The sequence below is a fragment of the Sander vitreus genome, chromosome 4 (genome assembly GCF_031162955.1).
Source record: "Sander vitreus isolate 19-12246 chromosome 4, sanVit1, whole genome shotgun sequence".
Taxonomy (NCBI): Eukaryota; Metazoa; Chordata; class Actinopteri; order Perciformes; family Percidae; genus Sander; species Sander vitreus.
The window spans coordinates 19,247,778-19,275,313 of NC_135858.1; the positions used below are offsets into that span (position 1 = coordinate 19,247,778).

Here is a 27,536-nt window from a genome sequence, read left to right on the forward strand (position 1 = left end):
AACAGGTCAGGCTGAGGGCAGGTGTTCTGCTGAGGCTCTCAGTAGCCATTTTTCCACAGCATGGCCAACTGGGACTTGCCAGGGCTGAAGTCGTCTAAAACTGCTTACGACCGAGGACCAACACAAAGGTTTTGCTCTGTTGCTGTGGCGTTAGAAACCACAACGCAGACGGAAAATAATCCCTGCTGACAAAACAAAGTATTAAAAATGTTTGCTTTGTAGGTAATTTGGGTGACAGGAAAGAACTTAGTGCTGGCAAGTTTATTCAGTTCTGTTCAGCTCAGGTGAAAACTAACAAAACATTAACAAAAATGCAGGAAAGTCTTTTGTCAGTCAGAGTATCTTGTGATTTCCTGTGAACGGCAATCAGGCAAGTGCACTTGGTCATGAATAAGCCTGAAAATGTGCATGCAAGGGTGGCTGGAAACTCAAATCAATACATATTAGGATGCAAGTCAGTTTTTGGCCTCCATTCTATTTCATGTTTCTTTCAAAGTGTCTGCAATTATATCGCTGTAGTGAATACATCGTTACGATCTTTGTGAGGTGTAAGCTGGGAGAAAGGGTAATCTTCTGTCTCCCCCGAAACAGAGATTACAATACGAACCATGTGAATGTAAAAGGTTGTCACAAATGTGTATAGATTGGATTGAGACCTTGGCTCAGGTCCAGCACAACAGAGAGCAGTGTGTGTGTGTGTGTGTGTGTGTGTGTGTGTGTGTGTGTGTGTGTGTCAAAGGTAGTGTAAAATAATATACAAAAGCGAAGCTGATAAAAAATAGTCAATGCACTCTCAGCTAAAAGGGAAACAATAACTCAGCAGTTGAAACTTGAGATTAAATATAGATGACACACTAAGAGCTTTATTGTTATGACCATGTATCATCTGTGTACATTTCAAATGTTATTTCTGAGCAGGATCTACCCAGAGCATGAAAAGCTTCTCTTCAATTAAGAGAGCAACAAAGAAAGCAAAAGAGGGTAAAAGGGTCTCTCGTCACTGAAGAAAGAACTGTCCGCACTGAACACTAAACACAACAAATGACAAACTGCTGTGGCCTTTGCACAGTGACACTGGCACTGATGGAAATAAAATGCACAGCAATGAAATTATCGAGCAATATGTTGTGTAAGGCAAGAGCAGCAGAAGGGCAGCGTTGTGGAGAACGCAATAAGGGATGAGTAACAGGTAGAGATAAGGGGCGAAGAAAATTGTTGTATTGTTTAATGAGAAAATTCAAGGCACATCCCCTGACTTTATTACTGCACGGCTCGTCCCACTGCCGGTAACCTTGTCACGACACCGGCTGCCGTAAGAAGCACCTCTTTGTGGCGTCTGGCGAAAAAAAGAATTTTGAATTAATCAGGCCTCATTATTAATGCTTTGATCTTGTAGCCTCTGTATCTTTGTAGTGCTACAGTTAATGTCAGCATGCTGGAAATGAAAGAGTGAACCACTGTGCCCATATAAATCGACCCATGAAAGGTAAAGCCGTGGCATTCACAGGCTTTTGAAGATGGTGAAGTTGGTGGGCCAGACAGTCTGCATCATATTTCCTTGACGGTAAAAGAAGAGCGATGTGAGCAGAGTTGGAAAAACAATCGCTTTAGTGCTGGATTTAAACTAATACTGACATGTTTACAAAAGACCAGAATGTAATCCAAATAGTCTTTTATTGCAAATAAACAACAAAACAGATCCACGTGTATACAAACAGAGAGAAGAATAATAATGAAACATGACCATTTCAGAGTCGGCCTGTGTTGGAATATAGGTATTTAGGGAACGGGTCCAAGGTAATGTGGCTGCCATTTCCATACCATGCCCGTCCTGGCAAGGCTGAATAAAACAACATTAGCCCTGACTGGGACAAACAAGCTGCAAGACAGTGAACTAACATCTGAATCCTTGCTATCCTCTCTAAAGACTGACCCCGAGGACAAAATGTGCTGTTGGCTATCCTCACTGACCCTTCAGCTGCTTCCGTTTGCAGGGGACTGGGCAGCGGCCTGCAGGGTCCTCCGGGCCATCTCCAGGGCTCCTTCCTGGTTCTTGTTCCCGCCAATAAAGCCTCCAGCGTGGACGAAGATGCAGTTCTTAATCCCACTGAGCTCCGACAGTGCTTCATCGCGAACGCCACGCCACTCTTCTAGCAGGGACAGCCTGGGACAAGGAAGACAGAAGGGCAAGTTGGTTTACAGATGGACACTCTGTGGTCCATTGCTCACTTCCTGTTGACACTTTGGCAAAACACACTGTGCTGTACAATGTCTGCACAACCAGCAAAACTACAATTACAAAACCACAATTCTGGTCTTGAATTCTGGTTATAAATTATGTCAATGAAATATCAATAAAAGAACAGAATAAAACTAAATAAAACTGCAACAATTAGACAATTGACTTCAGCCAATTGGTCACTTTTCAAGCAAACAAACCTTTGCTGCTTCTCAAATGTGAAGATTTGCATTTTATCATTTAATCAATTACTTGGGAAAGTAAACTGCAATGAATGAAATATGATTTTGATTCATTCATTTCAGACATGGATTACTCTGGATTCCGATCTTATGACCTGACTATCAAATGACCTGCTATCAAAAGGTAAACCTGCAGTGACCCTGACACACGTAGCACCCCTACAATCAGCCCCAGCAAATAGACTCGGCTTGATTCTTCTCCAGTAATTTGGAAAATCACAGATCGGCACCATAGTCGGGATGGCGATAGTAAACAGGCAATCATACAACCGATTGGTTCTGCAAGGGTTCACAAGCTGACCTCGAATAAGTGTCTCTGGGTGTAACGCACGGAGGCTGAAAATTCATAAAAATGTAGAGCAGCTCATTTACCACCCACTGCGTGGGGCATCTCCATCAACTGCCTGGCATGTCATTTAAAACACATTACCAGCTCGCTTTTGTATGTGTGCATGTGTGTCATTCTGCCTTGATGGGGTTATTATCTCCACTACCTTAGACCCCTGTCCTCAAAATATTGATATATCATTTCCTCGCTCACTTCTCGCCACTGCTTCTGAAACTAGACTTTTAAAAGCCTTACAAAACTGGCTTTGACTGGCAGCAAAGGAATCATATTTGATGTTTAATTTTTTTATTTAAATTTTTTTAAAGTTATGCCAACCTCAGGCCCCTCTTCCTCTCTGTCACATGTGGCTGTATTTTGAAAAGTGTTTTCTCTTGTTTTTGAGGGGTTTATTTCCCAGACATTCTGCTTCCCTTTGAATATTTATTGCCATCCTGTAAACATCCTCTACAATTGTAATTGTCAGAGAGCAAGGATCTTCACAAGTGAACATGTGCATGTGCACTGAAACTGCAAGTCTACTGCCCATGCCATTATCTCAAGTCTACACAATCGTAAGCCTATAAAGACCAGTATAGGAGAACCTGGGGAGAAAAGCATGGAAAACCACTAATCCCTGTAAAATGAAACAGCCAATCGATACCTCCACAGTTAGGGTGGAAAATGAGCTCAATAGGAAAGGTCAACAGGGCTTGTAATGAGAGAGGGAGTAGGAGGGGGGTGACTTGTTACTATGACAGGCCAGGAAGCTCTGACTCTCAAGATGACCAGTCTAAAAATAAGACAATTAAATTCACTTTTCAAGACCTTCCCAAGACCTTTACTGTACCATAACAAGACAGATATTGGGACTTTGTGCTTCAATAGAAGAAGAAAAAAAAGATTACTCAAGATTGGGCATACTGGAGATAACAGGTCATTAAAACATAAAATATTATCTTCATATGTTCAGTGGTTTTACAGAACTTGAACCTTCTGTTTAGACTTCCTCTCCTAGACAACAAGAGACACTTGAATCCCTCTGCAGCTTGCTGGCTCATAATTAATGGACACACTTCCCATATTTCTTTCCTTTAAACCTACATTGTGTAATTTTTTTAGTTGATTCTTAGCAAAAACCCTTTGTTCTTTCACAAATATGTGCTCATTCATGTGTAATTACTTCCACCAACTAATCAAAGTATTCTCGTAAGTGTAGAATCTGACATTCAGAATACATACGAGCCACTCGCTCGAATGACAGCAGCCTTGTTGCGCCTCCATCTTATCATTAACCAAAGAGGGACATACCTCCGGCTTTCGCCCTTCTACACTCAGTGGCACCCCACACCGTGACGAATGCCAGGGGGAGATTACTCGCCAGGGAAGCGAAAAAGAGAATTAAAAACGATGACGCGACAGGCAAAGCAACAAGACCAAAGTTAATATTGCAGTGGCTAGAACAGCTGCGTATAAACGATGAAGATACTAAGAGCTAATTTCGGGTTCGGCCACTGTAGCAGTTAAAACGTGATCGGAATGGGAAGGGCTAGAAAGCAATTTTCAGTTGGTTGTTATATACAATTTCACCGCTAGACAGGAGAAATTCTTACACAATGTAGCTTTAAACACGGGCCTTACCTGTGATTTAGCCAACTGGTATCACTACAGGGCCAAATAGGGGGGGTAAACATGCATCATTTTGCTCATTTTAAAAAGGAAGTTATTTCAATTTTATCACTTCCTCACTACAAGTTTCATTGTTCCACTTCTTCAAGACAGAAACATGATGGCTTTTCATTCACCTTTAATTTATGGTGTCACTCATTTTAGAGACATTTAATTAAATAGGTGGATTGACAACAAAATGAATCTGCAACCATTTTCTCTCTTTCACTCTCATTCAATCTTTCACGTTTGTCGGACATTAAAGTTGTCACCTAGGGACTCTCGGTAATAGTGTTGGCATTTTTCACTATTTTCTGACCTTTTGTTGGCCAAACAATTCATCGAACAAAAAAAATAATAAAATAAACAAATAATCTGAATATTATAATGTATATAATAAAATAAATGGTCTGGTTCAGCTCATATTGTTGTCAACCTACAGTATCATTCTATACAGTACATCTCAGGGTAAGGACTGCTTCCACTGTTCTCTTCCTTCCCCTGGCTAACATTTCCTTAGCAATGTGACGCTGATAAAAATAGACCTTTTCCCCCCCAGGTGCACTAGCAGGGACACAGGTGATAACAACACTACTTTCGCATAGTCGGCACATGCCCACTGGGAGGAAGCAGGCCACCCAGAGAAAGAGCCATCTGGAGCTACAGTATGTTGTTTTATCCATCGCACAAGCCATTGTTCTCATGTAGCTCCACACCAACCGCCACGTTTGCATTAAATAAAATCTTTGAAGTGCTCCGCCACCATGAACACGTGCCTATCTTTTTAGTTGAAAAAGCTGCCGCCTGATGAGAATCGGCAGCGGGAGGGTTGGAAGGTGTGACAGTCAAACAGTGTGATGTGTATTTTCACACAATCTTTGGCTGAATAAAGACATCAGCTGCACAGAGCACATTAACCAGAGAACATCGAAGCTTTTCATTTGAGCCCTTACTGAATTAATGTTAATTAGCTACAGCTGAACTAATGTGTCGCTGGTGATGTCTGCTGTTTTAACCAGTGGATAAAACTGAGAAGCCTGCCTATAGGTTTCACACTGCTCTTTGGTAATACATAATAAATAAATAAATAACAAATCTGGGTATTTTGCCGAACGTGAAAGCGGATTTGAGATGAAACTAGCTATCAGAACCCCTCTCTTGGCAATACTGTTCATCTCTACTCACTGCCAATATTCTTTCACCGCAGTCAATGGTGCTTATGTACACGTGGTGAAAACTCACTGCTCCCACTTTGAAAAGCAGGGATCGATATCAAACAGCACAAGTCATCAAACCTCTGAGCACAAGAACAAAATCCAGCATTAAAAAACATCAAGGAAGCAACACGGCTGCTGGAGGGATTTTCTGCACCAAATGTTAAATGAAGCATTCTATATATTAGGGCTGTCAAAATAACGCGTTAATTTCGATTAATTAATGTGAGAAAAAATAACCCGTTAAAAAAATTAACGCAGATTAATCCATTCCATGTTGACGTTTGCATACAGACGAAAATCTGGTGCCACTGATATGTCTGCGCTTCTCTCTGCTGCTCTGAAACAGACGTTACAGGAAACACAAACCCCGCTGCATGTGACGCTAGTTAACACAATACTCAACAGCAGCTAACGTTAGCCTACCGCTAGCTAGTAGCTGGATTAAACACGGTTAAAATGCTGACAGCTAACGCTAAACGGTGTAAAGTTTAACTGTGTTTTACTGTAGAGGATTCAACACCGGTATGTAACAATCTGCAGCTGCTGTCGGAGAAACAACACAGCCGGTGCGTTCAATGAAACTGGTAAACTACAGCCTCGTGGTGCATTTGAAGTTATTGTAAATGTCCTTTTCCTATCTGGTTGTTGTTTTTGTCGTTCAACAGCAATTTACTAGTGAAATAAGTTATTGTTATTCATTATTATTAAATCATTTAATTTTGACCATATGATCTTAGCAATAAACAAGCCGTTCTTTAATGCCGCCAACTGTTTAGTACCCTTTTTTCTTCCCTTTCTTAAAAAGTACTGTTCAGGCACCGTTAATTATGTATGCGATTAATTTCGATTAATCACAGAGTATGTAATTAATTAGATTACATTTTTTAATCGATTGACAGCATATATACACACACATACATACACACACACACACGCGTTTTCTTGGCCATATATTCATAATGTGTGCTGTATGCTGGGATGCAGTTAAAGAACACACCAACTACACAACTCCTGTGGGGATGCTGATGGCGTTCTTAAAGCAGCGTTGGGTGTCGGAGTGCGAGAAGCTCTTCAGGTAAACAGTGAACAGTGCCCCTCCAGAGGTAATAAACACAGACGTCAGAGGTAGAACCATCTGACAAATTCAAACAGAGGGCCTTTGTCTTGTCATCGCTGTTATTATGTACAGAGCGGCAAGGCAAGAATACTAATAGGATTTAATGAGCATGGATGAGGTCTATTTCGCTTAAGTGTCGGGCTTGAGAGTTTGAGGGACTTCATTATTGCTAAAAGATGACAAAACAACAGCAGCAGGGACTGGTGCACAAGGCAAGGAAAGGCAAAATATTTATAAGTATAGCTAAAACAATTTTAGTGATTTACATTATATAAAAAGAGTAAGACCATTAGAAGGAAAAAAGAAATTAGCATATAATGAAAGAAAGGTAAATACACAAGAGTGGTAGACAAGAGAATAAAAGTATTGCAGTTTAATAAATAGCCCAAAATTATGATAAAAGTAATGGCAAACATTTATTTAAAAGCATTTGTAGTTTATGCTTTTAGAATTATAAAATGACCTGTTCTGGAAGGTGTTGAGCCCAGCGGGGACACACTGGACCCTCCACTGTCCATTCTGGTCGGGGTAAAGGACAAACTTGATGGGCGCCTCCACCTTGAGCTCCTTCTCCAGGGCAAACAGATGTTCCTTCCAGGGACACCCTCCCTGGGAGAACATCACCACCTCCCCACTGGGATCTACCTGGAAACCAGAAAATACAAGATGGTACAGTAGAGAGGCAGCAGCAGCTTTCAGTGTCATTTAGAACAAAGAGAAAGAAAATACTATCGCCTGATCCTTACAGCTTATATATTAGGGGTGTGCAAAATCTATTCACATTCGTATCGCGGTTCAAGCTCTACCCATTAAAAATCGATTCATAGAATTCCAAAAATTGATTCATATTTTAAATTTTTTTTATTTATTTTTTTTAAATTGTATGTCTACTGCAATCACATGGGAAAAGTAACTACATTTACATACTGTGAATCCTTATTTTTCAATCGAGAATCATTTTTGAAATCGTAAATTGATTTTGAATTGAATCTTGAGCCTGAAAATCGATATCAAATCGTGACATTTTCTGATTCGTGCACGCCTATTATACATAATATACAATACATAATAGTATAATATATGATCTAACTAAAATAAAATGGAGCCAGAACCGAGTCTTAAGTTTTAAGCACCGAAAACACAATTTGCCATTTAAATGAAAACTTGAACTGTCAATGTGTTTTATGTAGGGCTGTCAAAATAACACGTTCATTTCGATTAATTAATCTGAGAAAAAATATAACGCGTTAACAAAAAAAAAATAACGCTGATTACTCCATTCCATATTGACGTTTGACCCAGAGCTGTTCTAGCCACCGGCACTGTAAAATGAAGGAGGGAGACCCTCCTCCGCAGCGCTGAGGAGGAAGGTCTGGCAATGCGAGACTGGGGTTTATAGGGATCTCCCATCTATTATTAATGATGGATCAACAATTATTTGATGATCAATATGTTTAGTATTATTGGCTGTATTACCAATACATTAATAATGTACATTGCAATGCACAATCAAATTAAAATCATTTCATCTATACCATTTAACAAATGCACATACAAGGAACAAACATGAGAACGGGGAGAAACCCATCGATGCTGATGCATATATGATGCACTATTAAATGTTTTATTTTCTTGCGGTATTTCTTTAATAAAATAAGGTGACGAGTCGGATGGAAAATCAATCTTGATGGATTCAGAACTGTCTTTTTCAGGATCCAAGTGCCAATTTACAATTTTCACAAAAGGACAAACAAATAAAATCAAAAATGCACACATCAGATTGGACAGTCTTGTACCTGATGCCTTCCCTTAACGGCTTCCTCCACCACCGCACGAGCCGGCAACCAGGAGGACTGGTAGTACTCCAGACGACCCAGGAACTCCTCCCCAACCATCTTCAGAGCCTTTCTGAAACCCTCCTGGTAAAAACATAAATGCAATAAATACAATGTAAGAATGTGAGAGTAATATCATATCATGAAGTAGGGCTGCACGATTGTGGCCAAAATGATAATCACGATTATTTTGATCAACATATTGATCACGATTACCACGATTTGTTGATTTTAACCAAAACGAATTTTATTGTCACATAGGCTAATCATAACTGCTTCCACATCCATATTGTGCTACATTCCTCCTTTGTTGAAGGATACTATGAAGGAGTATGCCATTTCAGCTGTTGTGCGACCGCTTTCCAAACATGCAATTTTTTGTTCATGTTAATGGTGCATGTTAAAATCCGGTGCCAATATGGCAGCGGTGCCCGGTATCTACCGGACGAAATAGCAACGTGGATTACGGTGCCACTTAAATGTCTGCATTGCGCTCTGATGCGCACGCTAGTTAATTCGGATTTTCATTGTTCTCATTAGCTCTAGCCCGGTTAGCTATTGTTACCAATACCAGTTGATAACAACGCATTACGCCGTTTTTTGTGCATGCAAACAGCGTGCACAGATAGAAGTTGAACATGCCTGTGTTAACGACTGATTTAGTAACACAAATAAGACAGAAGTGCTTATAACTTTATGTTACTGCAGCTTTTCACAATTGTTGATACAGGGGGCAGCCATGTTGGATTTTGAACTCGGGCTACTGCGAGGTTGTACGAGTTCCGAGCTCATAAATCCGAGGTCAGGGGGCGCGTTTACGACTTTGACCTCGTTAAAACAGAGTTGCGAGGTAAATAGAACGCGGCATAATAACACGTTACACAGCAGCTAACGTTAGCCTACCATTAGCTAGTAAACACTAATAACACTTTACACAGCAGCTAACGTTAGCCTACTGTATTTCACTGTAGAGGATTCCAACAGCGGGACGTACAACAGTCTGCAGCTAAAGCTATGAGCTAACAGACTCAAACTAGCACTGGTCACTGCAGTTGTCTGAAAAACAACACAGACGGGACAAAATGTTGCATTTACTGGTAAACTGCTATCTGTTGTGGAATTTTCCTCAAGTTACTCTGTCCTCTGTGACTGTCTACATCATGGATGTATTAAGAGAACTACATCTAAACTAAGCTGCGCGGTGCAGGGAACAACTCCGATTGGCTCATGGAGGCACGTGATCAGAGAGTGGTTTACGGAGCATTGGAAAAAAAAAAGAGCGTTCTATGAACGGAATGAAGCATTTTAAATATCACTCGATCACATGAATTTGATTGTGGGAAGCCAAAACCGTGATCGTGATTAAAATTTGATTAATTGTGCAGCCCTATCATGAGGCAGAAATAAAGTTTTTTGACAACTGAATAAACTTTATACGTCATTGGTTTAAAGAAATACAAACAAGCCAGAGGGTTTTTTTTCCCCTATCCCAGAATAGACAGGTGGTGTAGCCAGCCCATATTGCAGCGCTGACACAGCGCTGTAGAGATAGGTCTTGCAATGCAAGACTACGCCACCTCTGAATTAGGGATGCCACAGTGAAATTTTTTCTCACCGGTTATTGAACTTGTAACAACGGTGTTATTACACCTCCACTCCGGCTTTCCAGTCAAGCTTTTGCCACGTGGCCCATTTTGTCAGCTGCCGGGTTGAGAATATAGACAGTATATAAGAATGGACCCCTGGAACAGATCCTGTTGCTCTGGACGGAGACCAGTGAAGGATATTAGAAGCACTTTTCCGGTGAGCGCTGAGCGTTACTGCGCAGCCTCCAACTGAGAGAGATGACGTAAATGTGACGTGAGCAACCTGTCTGAAAGTTGTAAGTCTTCTGGTAGCTGTGCCAAGAGAAATCTCAATCATTCCGAATCTTGCAGAGACGGAGAGCGTAGGTATATGTAAGGAGATAACATAGGCACAGGCTAATTATTGCTAACTAAAACGCTAGTTAACATTAGTAATTAAACTTAAACAGCTAATGTAAGTCGAAAATGCCTGCAAGCTTCTCCTGTACTATACGGTAATTCCTCTACTATGCGACAGTAAGTCCCGTAGTTATGACACAATCGTTAGCCTATTTTTACAAAAACGTCTGCTACGTAGCATAACGTGAGATACAAGGTAATGGAGCCTTTTATACATTGTCGTGTTTCTTTAGAAATAAACAATGGACAAATAAAGTCTTTAAATGCTTCAGATGTAAAGTTATTTGCTGTCAAAGTGACGTCAAAATGAATGGCAGTCAATGGGATGCTAACGGGGAGAGTGCTTGTTAGCATCAAAATGGCGTCATAGGAGGTACGCGTTGTGAGGAGAAGCTTACCCCCTTGGTTGAGACAGGAGGCGGAAGCGCCGCAAAGCGCCGCGGCAACAAAGCTGTGCGGAGCTTTACGGTTGGCTCACGATCTAGTTTCTGGTCTATTTTCTTCACAAGCTGCAAGTGAATCTGGCAAGAAAACACTGATGACCTACTATAAACAATATAAATATATTATATATGATATAACTGATTGGATTCTGCACTTCTGCTTTTCACTTTGACACCGAATCCTCCACCATCGTCTTGTCGGTTTCATCGCGTTATGAGTGAAATGTGACTTCTGCTACTCTGTGGTGGTGCTGCTGCTGCTGCATGGAGCGGAGCAGACACTTTCATGTGGGTGCAGATATGCAAACATGAACTAAATGGGTTTTATTTCTATTAAAAAAAAGCAAAACGACAATGGTCAAGAAATGTAATTGGTGTATGCCTAAACACCATGTAACACCAGGTAGCACCGACTACCGCGGCAAGCCCACTCTGAATTCCAACACAGTTTGATGTCAAATACAAGTGAGACAGTGTGCCAGATAAACCAACCATTTTGCAGTAATCCTTGCAGTCCTGCTTCATCAGCTTCCCTATCATGTGCTGCACAAACACCAGTCTAAGCTCACTCTCTCATAGTCTCGTGAGCAGACACTCGAGAGCATGACAAAGAAAGAGAGCACAAATACATGCTGTCGCAAACATGCACACACGGTTTGTCAGGCAGAAGTCTAATCCGCATGCACCGGATTGTGGAGGCTGCAGTGAATTGAATTTTAACAGTCGTGGATGGAGAAGATAAAAAATCCATTAGGTTCTTCAATTATCAGCAACAGCCACTGTTGAATGCACACAGACAGAGAAGGATTCACATATGTATTTCGGGATTGTAATGACTCTCTCCACATTTATAAACTTCAATGCACACAAAAATAGTTATCTTGTATATAAATTAAAAACAAACCTAAATATAAAATAAATCGCTACATGATCACATTGAACGATACCCTCAATCTACTCTTACATGATTGGCTGAAATGGAAGGAGCCATCAGATTGAAATCAGATAATTCATGTTGAGGAAAAAATGCATTTTTTAAATCGAGCCATGGTAGGGGTCTCAAAAAAACACAAAAAATGCAAGTTCCCGACAAGCAGTTTGTAAATGCAGGTTCAACAATTTGTATATACACATGTAACAACATCCAAATATGTTTTTGATGAAAATTGCAAATTTGAAAAACCCTGACGAACTTCCGGCAAATTTGAGATTTGCTCTGCAAGTCAGTCTGGCCAAGAGCCCATTCAAGCCCATTTCCAATTTTTCTAAATCGAGGCACCAATCACAAACATTGAGGCGGGCTTTACACGATGACGATAGCGCAGCGACGGCAAGCAGCTTTTTGTTTACATTCAACATGGCGGCCACGAGCTCAGCAACCCATTGATGCCGCTGTAGCTGCTACGTTTACTCGGATCATTGGTCTGATTGGATGAAGGGACTATCCAATGCGCCCAGAGGCATTTGAGCGGCGTCCGTTGGCGACGCCCCTTTGGAAATGGACAGCGAATGAAGCTTGCCCAGACCCAACTAACTAACTAACTATTTTTGTGTGCATTGAAAAATATTTATGTGGATAGATAGAAATACATTTGTGGATTATTCTGTGTGCATTCATTAACATAAGACTGATCTGCCAGCCCATATTGCAGCGCTGACACAGCGCTGTAGAGATAGGTCTTGCAATGCAAGACTACGCCACCTCTGAATTAGGGATGCCACAGTGAAATTTTTTCTCACCGGTTATTGAACTTGTAACAACGGTGTTATTACACCTCCACTCCGGCTTTCCAGTCAAGCTTTTGCCACGTGGCCCATTTTGTCAGCTGCCGGGTTGAGACAGGAGGCGGAAGCGCCGCAAAGCGCCGCGGCAACAAAGCTGTGCGGAGCTTTACGGTTGGCTCACGATCTAGTTTCTGGTCTATTTTCTTCACAAGCTGCAAGTGAATCTGGCAAGAAAACACTGATGACCTACTATAAACAATATAAATATATTATATATGATATAACTGATTGGATTCTGCACTTCTGCTTTTCACTTTGACACCGAATCCTCCACCATCGTCTTGTCGGTTTCATCGCGTTATGAGTGAAATGTGACTTCTGCTACTCTGTGGTGGTGCTGCTGCTGCATGGAGCGGAGCAGACACTTTCATGTGGGTGCAGATATGCAAACATGAACTAAATGGGTTTTATTTCTATTAAAAAAAAGCAAAACGACAATGGTCAAGAAATGTAATTGGTGTATGCCTAAACACCATGTAACACCAGGTAGCACCGACTACCGCGGCAAGCCCACTCTGAATTCCAACACAGTTTGATGTCAAATACAAGTGAGACAGTGTGCCAGATAAACCAACCATTTTGCAGTAATCCTTGCAGTCCTGCTTCATCAGCTTCCCATCATGTGCTGCACAAACACCAGTCTAAGCTCACTCTCATAGTCTCGTGAGCAGACACTCGAGAGCATGACAAAGAAAGAGAGGCACAAATACATGCTGTCACAAACATGCACACACGGTTTGTCAGGCAGAAGTCTAATCCGCATGCACCGGATTGTGGAGGCTGCAGTGAATTGAATTTTAACAGTCGTGGATGGAGAAGATAAAAAATCCATTAGGTTCTTCAATTATCAGCAACAGCCACTGTTGAATGCACACAGACAGAGAAGGATTCACATATGTATTTCGGGATTGTAATGACTCTCTCCACATTTATAAACTTCAATGCACACAAAAATAGTTATCTTGTATATAAATTAAAACAAACCTAAATATAAAATAAATCGCTACATGATCACATTGAACGATACCCTCAATCTACTCTTACATGATTGGCTGAAATGGAAGGAGCCATCAGATTGAAATCAGATAATTCATGTTGAGGAAAAAATGCATTTTTTAAATCGAGCCATGGTAGGGGTCTCAAAAAAACACAAAAAATGCAAGTTCCCGACAAGCAGTTTGTAAATGCAGGTTCAACAATTTGTATATACACATGTAACAACATCCAAATATGTTTTTGATGAAAATTGCAAATTTGAAAAACCCTGACGAACTTCCGGCAAATTTGAGATTTGCTCTGCAAGTCAGTCTGGCCAAGAGCCCATTCAAGCCCATTTCCAATTTTTCTAAATCGAGGCACCAATCACAAACATTGAGGCGGGCTTTACACGATGACGATAGCGCAGCGACGGCAAGCAGCTTTTTGTTTACATTCAACATGACGGCCACCGAAGCTCAGCAACCCATTGATGCCGCTGTAGCTGCTACGTTTACCCGGATCATTGGTCTGATTGGATGAAGGACTATCCAATTGCGCCCAGAGGCATTTGAGCGGCGTCCGTTGGCGACGCCCCTTTGGAAATGGACAGCGAATGAAGCTTGCCCAGACCCAACTAACTAACTAACTATTTTTGTGTGCATTGAAAAATATTTATGTGGATAGATAGAAATACATTTGTGGATTATTCTGTGTGCATTCATTAACATAAGACTGATCTGACTCCATACTATCAAGTCGTCCGCCAAACATTTTTCAAAACAAATATTTCTCACTTTTTCCTGATCCCTCAGAGCTGTCTTGCCTCACTGTGTGAGTTAGTGGCGGATTGGAAGAAGTGCCAGGACAAGAATCATAATCATGTGAACTGAAATGTGAAAATAACAAATAGGCCAGCTACTCCACTCAGACCGCCCCAACGATGGAAAAAAAAAAAATATTGGTCAACATATATGCAAAGCCAGGCTGCAAGTACCGTCATGCAGAAAGGCAGGTGCTGTTTCCCTGCAGGCACCCTCCTCCTGCACTAATGAGAGACAGAAAAGTCACACCTCTGTTGTAATACCCAGAGTGCACTCGAGTCATTGGCACTGTTCTCACATGATCTCACCCCTCGTTCTGATGAAATGTATTAGTTACACCTTGTTATAAAATTTGACATTACCATTTCTATTTTGTGTAAGTGAAGACATTCATTGGGCACAATTATTAACCGTCTCCACTAAATTTTTTCCTAATGATTCATCCCTTGTGAAGTCTTTTGGTGTTTAAATTAAAACACCGAGACACAAAGACTCTTATCTTATCGGATGCCATGGTTCTCAGCAGGAAAACAACAGAGTGGGGATTGAGTCCCTAACCCAAGGGAAGGAGTTCAAGTACCTTGGGGTCTTGTTTGCGAGTGGGGACACAATGGAGCGGGAGATTGGCCGGAGAATCGGAGCAGCGTGGGCAGTATTGCTTTCGCTTTACCGCACCGTTGTGATGAGAGAGAGAACTGAGCAGGAAGGCAAAGCTCTAGATCTACTAGCCAATTTTCCTTCCTACTGTCACCTATGGTCCTGAAGGCTGGGTCATGACCGAAAGAACTAGATTGCGGGTACAAGGGGCTGAAATGGGTTTTCTCAGGAGGGTGGCTGACTTCTCCCTTAGAGATCTGTGACCTTTAGTTTAAAACATATATAATTAAAGTGCCAAGTGTGATAAGTGCAAGTATACATTCAGAGTCATGCAATCTCTTACCTCAGTATCCTGACTCTTGCTGTTCCAGCGTGGGTTCAGGTGGCCGACACGTGCGCTCAGCATGGTGGAGATGGAGTAGCGGGCCTCCCCGTCACATTGTGAAATGCCGTTGTCTACAGCATCCACTTCCTCCACAAAGTTCTCATACAGCTGCAAGGAATTGGAAGAGACCGGTGACATGAGAGGTTAGTAACCTGTAATGACATGGGGAATCGGATGTTTTATGTTTATGCCAATCATGAAAAGGAAGAACTGGCAGTAAATCCCTTTTTTTTTTTTTTTACTTGGTCGCGCCAGCTCCTCAGTGGTCTGCCCTGTGGTCTGTGAAGCGGCTTTAGTATTGTCTCCCCTTTCCTGTCGTTTTGGCAGCACTGTTAGCTGGATAAATTTCAGAGATCATAATCTTTTGTCTATAAAATACACTATATCAGATATATTATGATTATTATTGTTATTATTATTGATTATGAAGATCCGTGTGGTCAGGACCAGCTGGTCTCTGGCACGGACCAGTGGTCACAACCACTAGGGGCGCTAAAGACACTGGTCGCGACCAGTGGCACAGCGGTCATGACCAGCTTCTTACTGGCACAAAGGGCACTAAAATTACTGGTCCTGACCACCTCCTCTGTGATCTGTTCTGTTGTTTGGACCAGTTGAGTGATCTGTGGTGTGTTTGTTTGTATTTATTTTTAATATAACCTTTCACGTTTCTCACTGTGTTAGCAGAATCGCCTAATGTGAGAAGCCATAATCGTTTGTCTATCCAATGTTATTTATCACTATTATTAATAGAAATCATAATAACAATGATTAAATTATTACTATTAGTCGTAGTTGTATGAGTAGTACTATCGATTATGCAGGTCAGTGTGTTTGTGACCTGCCTCACAGTCCTGACCAGCTCCTCGCGACCAGCTCCTACCTGGCACGGACCAGTGGTCACTACCACTGGTCTGTCTTGTGGTCCTTGTCATCTGCCTGTTGTCTTGACCAGTTACTGAGTGGTCTTTGGAGTAGTTATTGTACATTTAATACACCTTCTCCCCTTTCTCATTGTGTTGGCAACACTGTGCTGAATAAATGTAAAAATTAACAAATAAAAATCATTATCTTTTGTCTGTCAAATATTATTGATCATTCCTATTAATAGAAATCATAATAACAATGATTAAATTATTATTATTAGTCGTAGTTGTATGAGTAGTACTATCGACTATGCAGCTCCATGTCTTCCCGACTGGTTTAAACTTTACCAATGTGTTGCATTTTAAAAGCTTGTCACATTACCCTTTGTATCAAATCTTGATCTAGAAACTAAACTAGATCTAAACAAATAAATGTAGTGGAGGAAAAAATGTAGAGTTGAGTGACAAAGCAACATCAAATGAAATACAAAAATGTAAAAGTTTAATTAAAAATTCAACTTAAGTAGCCTACCGTACAGTAACAAAAGTAACAGTCGAATCATCTTGATTGATCCAGCACCTGATCAATCGATGATTGTTCTTTTAAAATGCAACACATTGGTTGTGTTGCATTTTAAAGTGTTTTAAAGTTGTATTAAAAATAAATACAAACACACCACAGATCACTTAACTGGTCCAAACAACAGAACAGATCACAGAGGAGGTGGTCAGGACCAGTCATTTTAGTGCCCTTTTAGTCCAGGCAAAGTAACTCATTTTGGAGCCAAAAATAGAACTAATTGTAAAATAGTTTTTTTCAGCATAGATCATTTCTATAAAAGGTATCCAGAACAACATACTAAAAGTCCTAAGAAATCCTAGTTGAGGAAATAGGTTTAATTCTCATCAATGCAAGATGTGTGCCAGTAAGGTCAGGCAACAATACTCCCCAATGGGGCTATTTTTTCCCTTTACTCCTATCAAAATAAAACTTACAATGAAAAGTAACATTTTTGTTTTACAAGTTTCTTGGAAAAATCTTTATACTGACATTAAGAATTGCCTCCAGTTTGCTCATTTTTTTTTTTTATTTGTGAACAACCCTTAACTAATGACATTCCCCCACATATAACATCAGAAGAAAGTCAGAATAGCCATCTTAGTCATTATTAACGTGGTGAGATTACATTTTGCTACCTTGTTGTGGTGGGGAGGCTTGTGTGCCTCTGTGACCCTGAAGACTATACCGGCGGGGGTTATATGTGCATATTCAAATTAATTTCAAAAGAAACTAAAAACAAAAAAAAAGTTACTTTTCATGTATACTTTTACTATGTAAAGTTTTATTGTGGTAGGAGTAAAGGAAAAAAATAAGCGTATTTGGGTGTCTTTTGGGCATATTCGATTAGTGTATAGCTCATTTGCATATTAAAATTCATTTTCAAAGAAACTTGTAATACAAACATTTTTACTTTTCATGTGTACTTTCATTGTGTAAAGTTTCATTTTGATAGGAGTAAAGGAAAAAAATAGCCCCATTGGGGTGTATTGTTGCCTGGCCTTATTGGCACCCATCTCGGATTGATGAGAATTTAACATATTTCCTCAACTAGGATTTAGGACTTTTAGTATGTTGTTCTGGACACCTCATAGAAATGATCTAAGCTGCAAAAAAATCTTTTACAATTAGTCTGTCATAAAACGCTACTTTGCCTTGACTATTTGTGCCAGTAAGAAGCTGGTCATGACCGCTGTGCCACTGGTCGCGACCAGTGTATTTAGCGCCCCTAGTGGTTGTGACCACTGGTCCGTGCCAGAGACCAGCTGGTCCTGACCACACGGATCTTCATAATCAATAATAATCATAATATATCTGATATAGTGTATTTTATAGACAAAAGATTATGATCTCTGACATTTATCCAGCTAACAGTGCTGCCAAAACGACAGGAAAGGGGAGAAAATACTAAAGCGGCTTCACAGACCACAGGGACCACAGGGCAGACCACTGAGGAGCTGGTCGCGACCAGTGTCTTTAGCGCCCCTAGTGGTTGTGATCACTGGTCTGTGCCAGAGACCACTAGTCCATGCCACAGAGCAACTGGTCGCGACCACTGATGAGCTGGTCGTGACCAGTGTCTCTAGCGCCCCCTAGTGGCAGTAACCACTGGTCGCTGCCAGAGACCATGGTCCCGGGACAGACCACGGAATCGGCTACAACCCCTGCTGAAGGATTATTTGGGGCTTAAAACCAAACTGACACGTCAAAAGGCCATTGCTAATATGAGTTAATATTGCTAATACTTCCGGTTGACCTACGATTTGGCTGGCTTAATGTGCCTGGCAATCAAAATGTTCTGTGTGTTGAGGCCTCCTGCTGGCCCAGCTCTCTAGAATGCATTAAATATAACTGCAGTGTCCACGGTTTGAATCTGGCAGATGAACATTGCCACATCCCCATCTATGTCTTTTTATTTATAATCAATCACCATCTACTGATAACTGTCGGATGGAGGCAAAATGTCATAAACTAAACTTGAACAATAAATATTCTGCATGTTCTACACACAGTGACTGCATGGTTTCTGTTTTTAAAACCACCAACATGGACAAAATGCACAAAGATGAGTGTCCTTCCATTGTAATTCATTTTACCAAAGTAACTGACGAACTAGCTTTCCTCTTTGACAGTGTTTAGGTTCAATTCATAAGCCGAGGCAATGTTTTTGATACAAGTGAGGCCAGAGAAAACAATGAGGTGTTTGTGCTGTGAATAAACACAATGGTTGCTAATCCACTGCCTGCTATAAATCCGTCATCTTCTTCCTCTCACCTTGTCATAGAGCACCTCCAGCTCCCTGTCGCCCTCCTTAAGCTGCGTCAGCTGAGCCAGCAGCTGATGACCAAAGTGTACGTAGACCAGGCCTGCTGAGCTGAGCTTGGTCACCCATGGCTTTTCTGGACACAGGCTGTGGAAGCTTTCTGCAAAGGTCCTGAAGACAGGGAAGACAGTCGGTTAGCTGACACCAACATAAATAGAGATGGCCTTTAAACGCAGGATAATGTTCTATTCAAGTGGGTGAAAAAAGTCATTATATAAAAACTGTCTATAGCTTGTACAGTATGTACTAATGTCACAATACTAGAGATGCACCGATAGACCGGCCGGTGACCGGAATTGGCCGGTTTTCACGTGCTCGGCCATGACCGACGACTGGCAGGTCAGTCTGACATATGCCGATATCATGCTGGTCAATGTTACAATTAACTGACAACATAAGTTATATGAGTTACAGTTCTCAAGGACATGGACACACACACAGTCTCTTTTTCCTTTCTCTATGTTCTGTGCAAAATGTTCTATTAAAGAAAAGATTAACAACAGATTAAGTTAACAATCTGCACACAGTGTTGGTACAGAAAAAGTCACTGAACATGTATCAACACGTTTATAATGATGTGTAGAGATTGTTTGATTGAAAATCTGATGGGAGATCTGTTTTTTTTATAGTTTCTGTACTTTCGATACTATTGAATGTATAATTAACGGAGATCATATTGTATTAAACAAGTGGTATCAGAAAAAAAAAAATTGATACTTTTGTCAACCTTAGTATGTACAATGTTATGAAACAGCCTATACTGTATGTAATTGGTTATTACATAAGTGATTTATATCCAAGTGGAACAGTACATCTATCTACATCTATGTGAAATCTAATTACATCAAATTATGAGCTGAAGTAATCAACTTGTTTGTCGACATGTGTCGTAGCACATGTTGACAAACGCAACGTACACAAATGTAAGACAGCATAAAACAGCTTACAATATTAGTGCTAAAACTGTAAAGGCAGATGATATTCAAGTCTTGGGAGATTAAGCAGTGTTCCACTCATAAACAGACTATTCACATTTGTTTCCAATAACAACGCACAATGTACATTATGGGATGTATATCAGATATCGATTAAAGACACTGGCATCTATAAATATTCTCCTCAGCTTCAGAGAGCGAGTTTGCATTGACCGGAGAAAGAGAAAGCATGCTCTGGCGTGTTAGTAAGCATGAACACATATGAATAGAAGCCACCGGAGGTCTCTCCTCAGCCATGTGCTTAGATGGGTGGGCTCCAGCACCCAGCCACTGCTGGTCATTTAATTCAGGCTTAATTAGGATGCTTGGGCTGTGGTACAGCGGAAAACAGCCCATCAAATGAATGAGTGACGTGCTAGCGAAGCAGGGGGTAATCATTGCAATTAAAGGACTAATTGGCCAAGGCCAGGCTGAGGCATTTCTATGCTGATTATCAGGAGATGGGAGTGAATAAGTGAGAGGAAATGACAGAGAAAAATGGAAAAATGGCTGAAAAAGATTCCCAGTTAAAAAAGGTACTCTAAGCGATGTCACGCGTTTTTTAGGCTACAACATGTTTTGTCACATACAGCAAACATCTCCTCACTATCCGCGAGCTGCCGGTCCCTTGCAAACATACACAGACCTTGTTCCAGTGTTCAGCCAATAACGGACATTTTGGGGGGGGGGGGGGTGTTAGTGCGCTGAAGCACAGAAGGGAGGGGACGGGATGAGGAGGAGGGAGGAGCGAGCTAGTCTTCGTTTTGTTTGGAAATACTTCAACGTCAATACGTCAACAAGAAGTAACGTCACCCAGCATCTCTTAGAGCACCTTTAATCAAACAGCTGGTGTGAAGTCAAAGATGGTAAACATAGCGTTTACCATAAATAACTAAACTAAGGTGAGTGAGCAAAGTAGAATACAAAAAACAAGAGTTGGAAATATTTGAGAAGAATTAAGTATTACTAAGCATTGGTTGAACATACTTATATTGTAGTGTGTTTCCCATACTGCACCACTTCCTTATACAAATCACTATATCATTAGACAGAATGGCTTTTTTGCATACTATTTACTATGCACAAAATGATGCTTCATGAATCTATCCCATAGTCAAAGCATCACAAGACACTCAATGACTTGAGAAACTCAAGCACTTTATAAAAATAAAATCCATCATTCTGAGGCCAGGAAATTTGGCCTGCAGTGTGGGCTTTAAAAAGAGGAGTTTTCTAAATAATGTCAGCTTTTCAACTTTTTGCTTTGCTCCTGTCATAATGACATTGGTTGGTATTTAATTCATTCAGTGAGAACATTTTAGCCAGTGTCTATGCTTCTCTGACTACTGGGGTTTTCTTGACACCTTACTGTATCCTGCTAATTACTGACTCAATTCCACTTAGAGGCCCTAAACACCCACACAGGTTTTTTCAGTTAATCTAATCAATCAATCAATCAATCAATCAATCAATCAATAACACTGCTAAAAATGTTATCATTTGGTCCGCCTTTGAAAGGCAGATGTCGGGTAATGTTTCTTTTTAATTCATTTAGATCTCACTGTGACCTTCAGTACTGTATACTAAATCGCTTTATAGGAGCGCTTCAGAAACTGTAATGGTATCTGGCCCATTGCTGGTTTAACCCCTTCCTTTCTGAGACAATGATTTTAGTAAGATTTGTAATGGTAAACCAGCAACTTCCATGTTCAGCGAGGTGAAATCATTGTTTTGTCAATGGAGTCTGGTGGGGCTGTCTGATGGCAAGATAAAGCGCTGAAAATATTCTAAATATAGTGGATATAGTAAATATATCCCTTTTTTAGGTGTTCCGTTTTTTAGGTGGCTAAAATACATTTTATGGTACCCCTATCCACAGCAGGACATATCGCTCTATTCAAAGCCACCAGACTCCTTTGACAAAACCTGTAATTTTACCTTGCAGAACACAGGAGCTGCTACCGCTGCCTCAATCAATTAGTTAGAACCAAAGTCACACAATAACACAAACTATGGTGAACCAAAGTTTGTGTTATTGTGCGACTTTTCGATCCGACCTAACAGAGTCCACAGCAGTACATTGCTTAGCTTCCTGTCAGCCTCTCCAATCATTGGGCCGAAACGACCCACATCCAAGTCACTGTAGTGCACTAAAGCATCGTCATACAGAATCCTAAGTCAGGTCACATCAGATTTAGAAAGACTTGGGAAAACAGCATTTTAAAAACATACTTTGACTAAAATGTGAATGTTCGGATTTGAATTAAAAAGGAACACTACTGGGAAGCTACTGAATCATATAAAAAAAAAATCATGTTTCATTTCAGGCTCTTAAATTCTTACTGTGTTGTATTGATATTGCTGTCAACTTCATCTGTGCAGTGTCACTGTTTTTTTTAAATGAGGACTCTGATTGTTCTCGTCATCTCCCTCTCTAATTTCCTCCAGCACCCGAGCCCACTTACATCCATCTCTCCCATCAAAACCATCTTGCCCAAATCCATGCATGTGAGTGACAGCCACATTTTCCTGCGGCCCCTGATGGTGTCGTGGCAGCTTCTGAGCCTCGTGAATCAACAGCAGGGGGGCGTTCAATTGAAGGAGCGCTAATTATCACTAACCACCCACTAGGAAGAGAGCCCTGGCATATCTTTATCACCGTGGTCATAAAAGCCATCTCTGATTATCATCAGGACATTAAGCTGACAAGACATCTGGAATAGGCTGATTACTCAACGTGATGAGACTTTGAGTGAATGCAATCATTCGGAAGGAACTTTAGCAGGAAACTTAGCAGAGAACATAGAGCGTGCTCCTTCATGATTCATGCAATTAGGGTACTTTAAGGATGTCAGAACAAAAGCCACAGTATATTTAATACTCTCTGCTCCTGGACCCCAGCTAAAGAGGATATGATTCTCTACACTTTGTTTTCTGGATAACAAAGAATGAGCAACAGGTCTGAAATCCAGTTTAATTTCCCGGTCTACAGTTCAGGAAGCCATGACGGGGGCGATTAGAACTTAAAGCCAGGTCTATAAAGGCTAATGTGGGTATCAAAACTTCTTGAACATAGGCCTCACAACATTCACAACATAATAGATTTTGACGATTTTTATTTTCTTGATTAATCAGATTATCAATTAATGCCGGTCTTTTTTGGTCTGAATAACAGTCCAAAAGCCAAAGATATTCAGTTTAATGATATAAAACAGAGAAAAGCAGCAAATCCTCACATTTGCAAATGACGATTTGGAATTTTTGCTTGAAAATATACTCGATAAAAATAATCAATGAATTAAATAATTAAAATAGTTGCCGCTTGCGGCGATCTCTACCAGTAAGAGTGTGCGCCCCACGTAGGCTGAGTCCTTTGCAGCGGCCCTGTTTCGAATCCGACCTGCGGCCCTTTGCAGCGTGTCGTCCCCCATCTCTTTCCCACCTTTCCTGTCTATCCACTGTCACTATTAAATAAAAAGGGAAAAGCCCCAGAAAATAATCTTTAAAAAAACAAAACAATAGTTGCCACTTAATTTTCTATTGATCCTCTAACCGATTAGACGCCTAACTGTTTCACCTCCAGTTGATGCAGACATACCTGAGCTAATATTGGCCAATAATATCTTTAATAAAAAACGTAAATGTTGAGTGATTTGAGAGAAATAGCTGTTAATGTAAAGAATATAAGATCAAGTTCTTTGGCTGAAGGCCCCCAAATTGGACTACATGGCAATTTAAATATCAAACTTGAGCTGTTACTTTCAGCAGGAATTGAAACATGTCACTAAACCTAAGGAGTAGATCTCATAAGCGTCAGTGAGACAATAAGTATGCAGCATGCTTCTACCAAAATCTAATAATGTTTGTGATTGGTTGTCTAACGTTACACGTCGTAGACGCAGGCGGGAAAAAAACTCTACGTTACGCACAGAGCCAGGGCTGGCATAGTAGGAGCTGGAAAAATAAATAACAATATTTGTGCTGTAATGTTGTAATTTATTTTTGTTTTATAAAATTGGTATCGAAAAAAGTATTGTTTAGGAACCGGTATCGAAGTCACGGTATTGGTATCAGTAGCGGTATAGAATATTTTTGAACGATACCCAGCCCTGTATTATGATTCACCATATTGAAATAAACCCACAATGTGATTCCCATGAATACAAATTCATATATTCCCCAGTCTTGGTTCATTTAGTCCAGTCAACTATAATCAAAAAACGTAATAAACTTAATCTCATTACAGCAGCTTGTACCTCTGATGGTGGTCATAGCGATGCTTCTTTGGGTCAAACTCTCCTCCCACGTCTACAACGATGTCACACACTGCCAGCTGTGCCGGATCCCTGGTCCGAATGATTTTGGCATCCTGTGCAAAGAATAGAATGTTTTTTTAGATCTGCAATCATCTATCATCAAACATCTGATTTCATCTGATTTTCGGGAAAGAAATTACATCTGGATTGTATGTACAGGTCCAATTAATAAACCTTATGAATCTAAGAGCCAAATGAATTTAAATGAATTCTACCAAGACTGTTAATTATAACAAGAGTGTGACCCCAATTGGACTGACTGGAAGCAGGCCTGTAGCAGGTTTTGAGCTCTAACGGGTACAATCTATCATTTTTGCCTACATACACTACCGCTCAGAAGTTTGGAATCTCCTGCTGCAAAAGCTTAATTTCAGTCAGATGTCTGAGAAGACTACTCTATATTTATGAATGGTCTTCATGCTAAGGTTGTAGAAAGTCCTCTTTATAAATATGTTATTTTGTATAAAAAGTAATGTTTTGTCCATGGAAGAAAGAGACAAAGATACCTCTGAGCAACAGCTGAATAAGAATAGAAGAAATCAGCAGTCATTGGTAAAAGGGCTAGAAGCTTACCATTAAAATATGTGAAATAGGAACAGGTTCCTGTTTCAGTGTCAAGTGCACAACGCAGCCTATAACAAGTTTTGGTGTAGGGTTGGGAAAAAAGATGATATATTGTGACATGGCATCAAGTCAATAGTCAGAGATTGTGCTACACTGTTTATAGTGTGGTTGCTATCCCTTCAATATAGCTGGGTCTATGTGGGCTGCGTTGCAAATCAGTGAACCATACTGCTTTATGACAATATTACATTTTTACACCAACGTAATGAAGTACCTTGATTTGTTGAGTATTTCATTTGCTAGATTAGATTAGCCTACACTTTATCAATTCATTGTCCAGAACGTTTACTGTATCAACATAAATATCAATATCATTATATGAAATTATATATCATGTGACAGAGGGTTTTAACAGCCCTCTTTATTGTGGTGTGTAAGTTTGGTGGTGGGTCCGACTCTGCAACTTTGTTTACATTTAGGAAAGGGTTTGTGCCATAGTTAAATACAGGGTAAATCCAATTCATGATAAAGGGGTAATTTCTTAACTTCTGTTGTAATTTGTATTTAGGTTAAGGCATATTCAGAAAATAATTCACTTTAAACAGTCACAAACGTTATACCCCTAAAGTGGTAGGCGTATGTAAGAACGCGTTTATAGTGGTTGTACACTAAGGTGTTTTTGCTAATTGCATTATCTACTAAATTGTAAAATGTATGATTATACTAGAATTATTAGGTCTATATCTTCCTGGGAGCTCCATCTATCTGTACAGCAGCACCCCCATTTGGAGTGTTATAAAATTACATGGGCTGTGGGACAGAAACATAAAAGATAAAGTTCTCCAAAAATACGCCAATGTTGAGTAAAGAAATGGGTTTCATCAACATGGCTGAAGTAGTATCTACACAGACTGTACTTCAACAGCAGCAGTTAAAGGAACAATTCAGGCACCCATCTGGCTCCCATCATCTCTCTATAATCCACTATCGCAGCATACTAAACCTACCTTGTACTCAGGTAGCTGACGGAGGAAGAAACAGGCGAGAACTTCGTCACAGTGAAAGGTGCCGTTGTGGGTTCCGATCGTTTTGCTCATGTTTTCAGTGCAGAGTCTCTTCGGTTGACTTGACATGTATCGTGGTGCTATGCGAGTAACGTCCACAGAGAGTATACAACGGCAGTACGCTCCGGAATTTAACAATCGTAAAGCACTTGTAGGTTTGCCTAAGTTTATTTGAGACGTGATTTTTGTTAAATTAGCGTTAAGTGCTATGCGTACACGCCACATTCAAACACGCTTTTACACGAGAGGCGCTGGTGACGGACAGATTTCGCAGCCGGACCGGATATGGTGCGCCTGTTTTTTGAACCAGAGAAACTCCTTATATATATGTCAATGAGAAACTCCCTAGAGAAACTCTTGTTTGTTTGTTTTTTTGTTTTTACATTCCATTTTGAATAAGTACCTGTGATAATAATTGCATACTTAAATTGAGCTGAAGCCCGAAATGTTATCTATGAAAGATTTTATTGCAAAGTGCAATAATTCACTCGTTTAATAGAATGCATCTGTAGGCTGACAGCAGAGGGCGCTAAAGGCAGGTAAAATAACCTCTCAAACCCTCACATGGAGAGTTGTTTTAATATATCTTTTAATCATGTATGCAGTAGTGTGCAGTATTTTAATCTTTCTACAGTGTAAAACTATGAACACATTGAGTAAGGAATTAATAGCCTAACAAAAACCTCAATTAAGTAGCCTACTGATATGATTTTCAGAGTTACATATCATAAAAAAACAGGGGGGGAAAGAATAATAAAATGATCTGCATTAGTAACCGGGTAAATTGGGCAACTGCTCGGGGCCCCAGACCCTCAAGGGTCCCAAAGGCTCCAGGTTCACTGTGGCAATGTGTTTGTTTTAATGTCCTTAACTGCACATTTATTTAATAATATGCACTGCTAAAGCAGAATATAAACTGTGATTAAAGGGCTATAGGCAGGTCATGTAGGCTAAATATGCAAATAATGTAAATATAGAGCTGCAACGTTGGAATTGGGTTAATATAATACAACCATTGTTGGGATCATTCATCAATGGAGGGTCAGACTCAGCTGTCACCCCAACTCTCGTTCTCGCGGTATTACCTTCAAGGTTTATTGACAAGGTAATTAGCCAGATGGGACCCCTGTAGTAGTCAGGCAGAAGAGAGGCACCACGGCTTTCAGTCTTTTCTCGTGTGAACCTACGGAGCGACCAGTGTAAACAATAAGTCGTTGCGTTCAACAACACCGA

General features: G+C 40.4%; 1 protein-coding gene across 2 annotated transcripts; it reads right to left on the minus strand.

Moving 5' to 3' along the window:
- Positions 1-841: 841 nt before the first annotated feature.
- myg1 (myg1 exonuclease) lies at positions 842-26,589 on the minus strand. 2 transcript variants are annotated; one of them, XM_078248868.1, is made up of 8 exons: positions 26,247-26,589; positions 24,616-24,728; positions 19,337-19,496; positions 15,596-15,745; positions 8,605-8,727; positions 7,272-7,453; positions 1,972-2,164; positions 842-1,336 (listed from the first exon to the last, which is right to left on the minus strand). In XM_078248868.1, the coding sequence occupies exons 1-7, from the start codon at positions 26,526-26,528 to the stop codon at positions 1,975-1,977; spliced, it is 1,200 nt and encodes a 399-aa protein (XP_078104994.1). In that variant the 5' UTR covers positions 26,529-26,589; the 3' UTR covers positions 842-1,336; positions 1,972-1,974. The 2 variants fall into 2 exon arrangements, with proteins under 2 accessions (XP_078104994.1, XP_078104993.1); XM_078248867.1 differs by lacking the exon at positions 842-1,336 and having other exon boundaries at positions 1,658-2,164.
- Between the last annotated feature and the right edge of the window lie 947 nt (positions 26,590-27,536).

Bases quoted from the DNA above. Each gene is read 5' to 3' on its own strand.
- myg1 (XM_078248868.1), bottom strand. From the start codon at position 26,528: ATGTGGCGTGTACGCATAGCACTTAACGCTAATTTAACAAAAATCACG. The intron at 24,729-26,246 runs GTAGGTTTAGTA...TTCTTTGCACAG, and splicing joins GTCAGCTACCTGAGTACAAG to GATGCCAAAATCATTCGGAC. The intron at 2,165-7,271 runs GTCATTTTATAA...TCCTTGTCCCAG, and splicing joins CTCAACACCTTCCAGAACAG to GCTGTCCCTGCTAGAAGAGT.